Here is a 3,219-nt window from a genome sequence, read left to right as displayed (position 1 = left end):
TAATCTAGAGCTAATTAGCCTCACTACTAAAACAAAACCCTTCTGAGAATTCTACCTGATGCTCCATGTGTTAGAATCTGTTTCCACTCTGGCTGCTGAGAACATAAACTATTCCCAGCCCTGCATGAGTTCCAGGAGTTGTTCAGCCTGTTGCTTTCCAGTGCTTCTTTTCCTGGCCTCAGTGCCAAGTCAGTACTAAGCCAAAGGACTCAGGGCACTCTCTGCAGACTTCTTGAGCCCTGTCTCTAGGAAGATCCCATCTCTCCAGTACTTTCCCCTGCAAATTCTAGCTGCTGTGGCTTCCCCAACTGCCAATCCTGTCTCTTCAATTCAGCAAGATTTACTGTTTCCCTTCCCTGAACCGCAGCCTAGTAACTGCCATGAGGGGGGCAGGCTGAGAAACCATGGTGCTCACCTCACTCTGTGTACAGTCTCCTGAGGATCACAAACCTGTGCTTGTCATATGTCTAAAAACTGTTATATATTACATGTATTGGACAGCTTCTAGTTGTTTAAGGCAGGAGAGAAAATCTGTGCTTGTCCTATGTCTAAAAACCATTATATATTATATGTATTGGACAGCTTCTAGTTGTTTAAGGCAGGAAAGGAAATCTGACTGTTGTTATTCCATCACAGTAGAAAGCAGAACTCTTCACATCTAAGTAAACACACCTAACACTTACAATTGACTGCTTTTTGTAATAATTTATATATAAAGAGCACCACTTCCTTACAGAACTATTTCAATAGCATCACGCTTGTCAAATTCTTTACATTATTGAGACTACTCGTCAGTATGAACCTCTGTAGGTATTATTCTCAAGTGCACAGTGAGTTGTCCTTTCTTGAAATCTTTCACTTGCTTGTTATAACAATATAATTTTCTTCCTGTTTAGGTATTCTAAACATTTAATACGCTGACTTTTGACTAAAAGCTTCTGTACTATCACAACACTAATAAGGTTTTCATCTCAGTGAGTCATCCAATATGTAATGAGTAGTGTCTTCTGGGAGATGACTTTTTTTTTACATTGTTTACTTTTTAAAAACTCTCCTTTTTAAATTCTGCATAGTGACTCTTGACTCTTCAATTCAAGCTTTTTCAACAGTCACTGCCTCAATAGGGTTTCTCTCCCTTATTCATCCTCAAAAGTGTTAGAAAGTATGACATTTAATAGCAACCTTTCTGAATTCACCAAACTTATTATTTTTATATTATATGATTTCTCTGATGTATCATAAGCTGCGACTTCCTGTTGAAGGTGGTCCCACACTCATTGCATCCATAGTATTTATCTCCTGTATGAATCCTCTGATGCCTCATAAGGTGTGACTTTCTCGTGAAAGACTTTCCACATTCACCACATTTATATGGTCTCTCTCCTGTATGAATTCTCTGATGTATAATGAGCTGTGCCTTCTCAAAGAAAGCTTTTGCACAATCATTGCATCCATAGGTTTTCTCTCCCGTGTGATTTCTTTGATGCTTAATGAGCTGCACTTTCTGAACAAATGCTTTCCCACATTCATTGCATTCATAGGGTTTCTCCCCTGTATGAATTCTCTGATGCCTAAGAAGCTGTGGCTTCCAAGCAAAAGCTTTCCTACATTCACTACATTCAAAGGGCTTTTCTCCAGTGTGAGTTCTCTGGTGATGAATGAGACTTGACTTCTCGCTGAAGGTTTTCCTGCATTCACTGCATTCATAGGGTTTCTCACCTGTATGTGTTCTCTGATGTGATATCAGACTTGACTTCTGGGTGAAGGCCTTCCCACACTCACTGCATTCATAAGGCTTCTCCCCAGTGTGTGTTCTGTGATGCGTTAGGAGCTGGGACTTCCCAAAGAAGGTTTTCCCACATTGAATGCATCCATATGGTTTCTCTCCTAAGTGAATTTTTTGATGTCTTATTAACTCTGACTTCTTAAAGAAGGCGTCTTCACAATCACTGCATCGATAGTTCTTCTCTCCTGTGTGAGTTATCTGATGTTTAATCAGTTGTGGTTTTCTGATGAAGGCTTCACCACATTCATTGCATTCGTAGGGCTTCTCTCCTGTATGAATCCTCTGATGCCTAATGAGAAGTGAGTTCCTGCTGAAGGCTTTTTGACACTCACTACATGCATAAGGTTTCTTCCCTGTGTGGGTCCTCTGATGAGTAATAAGCTGCGACTTCCAAAAGAAGGATTTTCCACAGTGACTACACGTATAGGGTTTCTCTCCTGTGTGCGTTCTCTGATGTGTGATGAGTTTTAATTTCTGCGAGAATGCTTTCCCGCACTCACTGCAACTGTAGGGTTTCTCTATTGTGTGAGTTACCTGATGTCTTTTAAGCTGCGACTTCCTACTGAAGGCTTTTCCACATTCACTGCATCCATACGGCTTCTCTCCAGTGTGAATTCTCTGATGTAAAATGAGGAGTGACTTCCTACTAAAAGCTTTCTGACATTCACTGCACCCATACGGTTTTTCTCCTGAGTGAGTTCTTTGATGAATAGTGAGCAGTGACTTCTGTGAGAAGGCTTTTCCACACTCACTGCATTGATAGGGCTTCTCTCCTGTATGAGTTCTCTGGTGTATAATAAGTTGTGACTTCTTGTTAAAAAATCTGCCACATTCCATGCATAAATAGACTCCTGTGTGTGTATGATGAGCAGTGAGCCATGGCTCTTTGTTGCTGGGTTTTCTACATGTATTGCAATCACAGTATTTTAATCCACCATGGGTTCTGTCAGGTTTGATACAGAATAATAATTTATTATTGAGCTCATCAATTTTCTTTCTTTCACAGTTATTTCTTGGAATAAGCAAATCAAAAGGACGTTTCAAACTTTTTTCTCCTGTGCCACATTTACGGGATCTCATTCCTACATGAACAACGTTTATGCTTGAATTAAATATTTTTCCAAAAACATCATATTTATGGCCTCTCTCCATACTTTTAAAGTTGTCTTGATTATCTCGGAGCCACATTTTGGGATTATCTAGCCAGACTTCTAAAAAGAGAAAAAAATGAACCATACTGTGTAATTCCTTCAATTATTATGCTTATCATGTAAAGCTTCTGAAATTGGGCCATAATCCTAGTTTTTAAAAAATCTCTCAAATAATGTGTACTTATTGGGCATTGACAATTTTAACAGAAATGAAAATTATTATTATTATTATTATTATTTTTTTTTTTGAGACGGAGTCTCACTCTGTCACCCAGCTTGGAG

The 3,219-nt window shown here is 39.1% G+C and overlaps 1 protein-coding gene across 2 annotated transcripts in view; it reads right to left on the bottom strand.

Moving 5' to 3' along the window:
* Positions 1-646: 646 nt before the first annotated feature.
* ZNF605 (zinc finger protein 605) overlaps positions 647-3,219 on the bottom strand; it is a 40,564-nt gene continuing 37,991 nt past the window's right edge. For both annotated transcript variants that reach the window (XM_011960791.1, XM_011960781.1), the window contains one exon: positions 647-2,997. In XM_011960791.1, coding sequence (XP_011816181.1) covers positions 1,211-2,997 — 1,787 coding nt within the window. In that variant the 3' untranslated portion in view covers positions 647-1,210. The remainder of the gene's footprint in view (positions 2,998-3,219) is intronic.

Source organism: Colobus angolensis, unplaced genomic scaffold, assembly GCF_000951035.1.
Source record: "Colobus angolensis palliatus isolate OR3802 unplaced genomic scaffold, Cang.pa_1.0 Scaffold115, whole genome shotgun sequence".
NCBI classification, from domain to species: Eukaryota; Metazoa; Chordata; class Mammalia; order Primates; family Cercopithecidae; genus Colobus; species Colobus angolensis.
The sequence above is the reverse complement of the archived record's forward strand: the minus strand, read 5'-3'. Positions and strand labels throughout refer to the sequence as shown.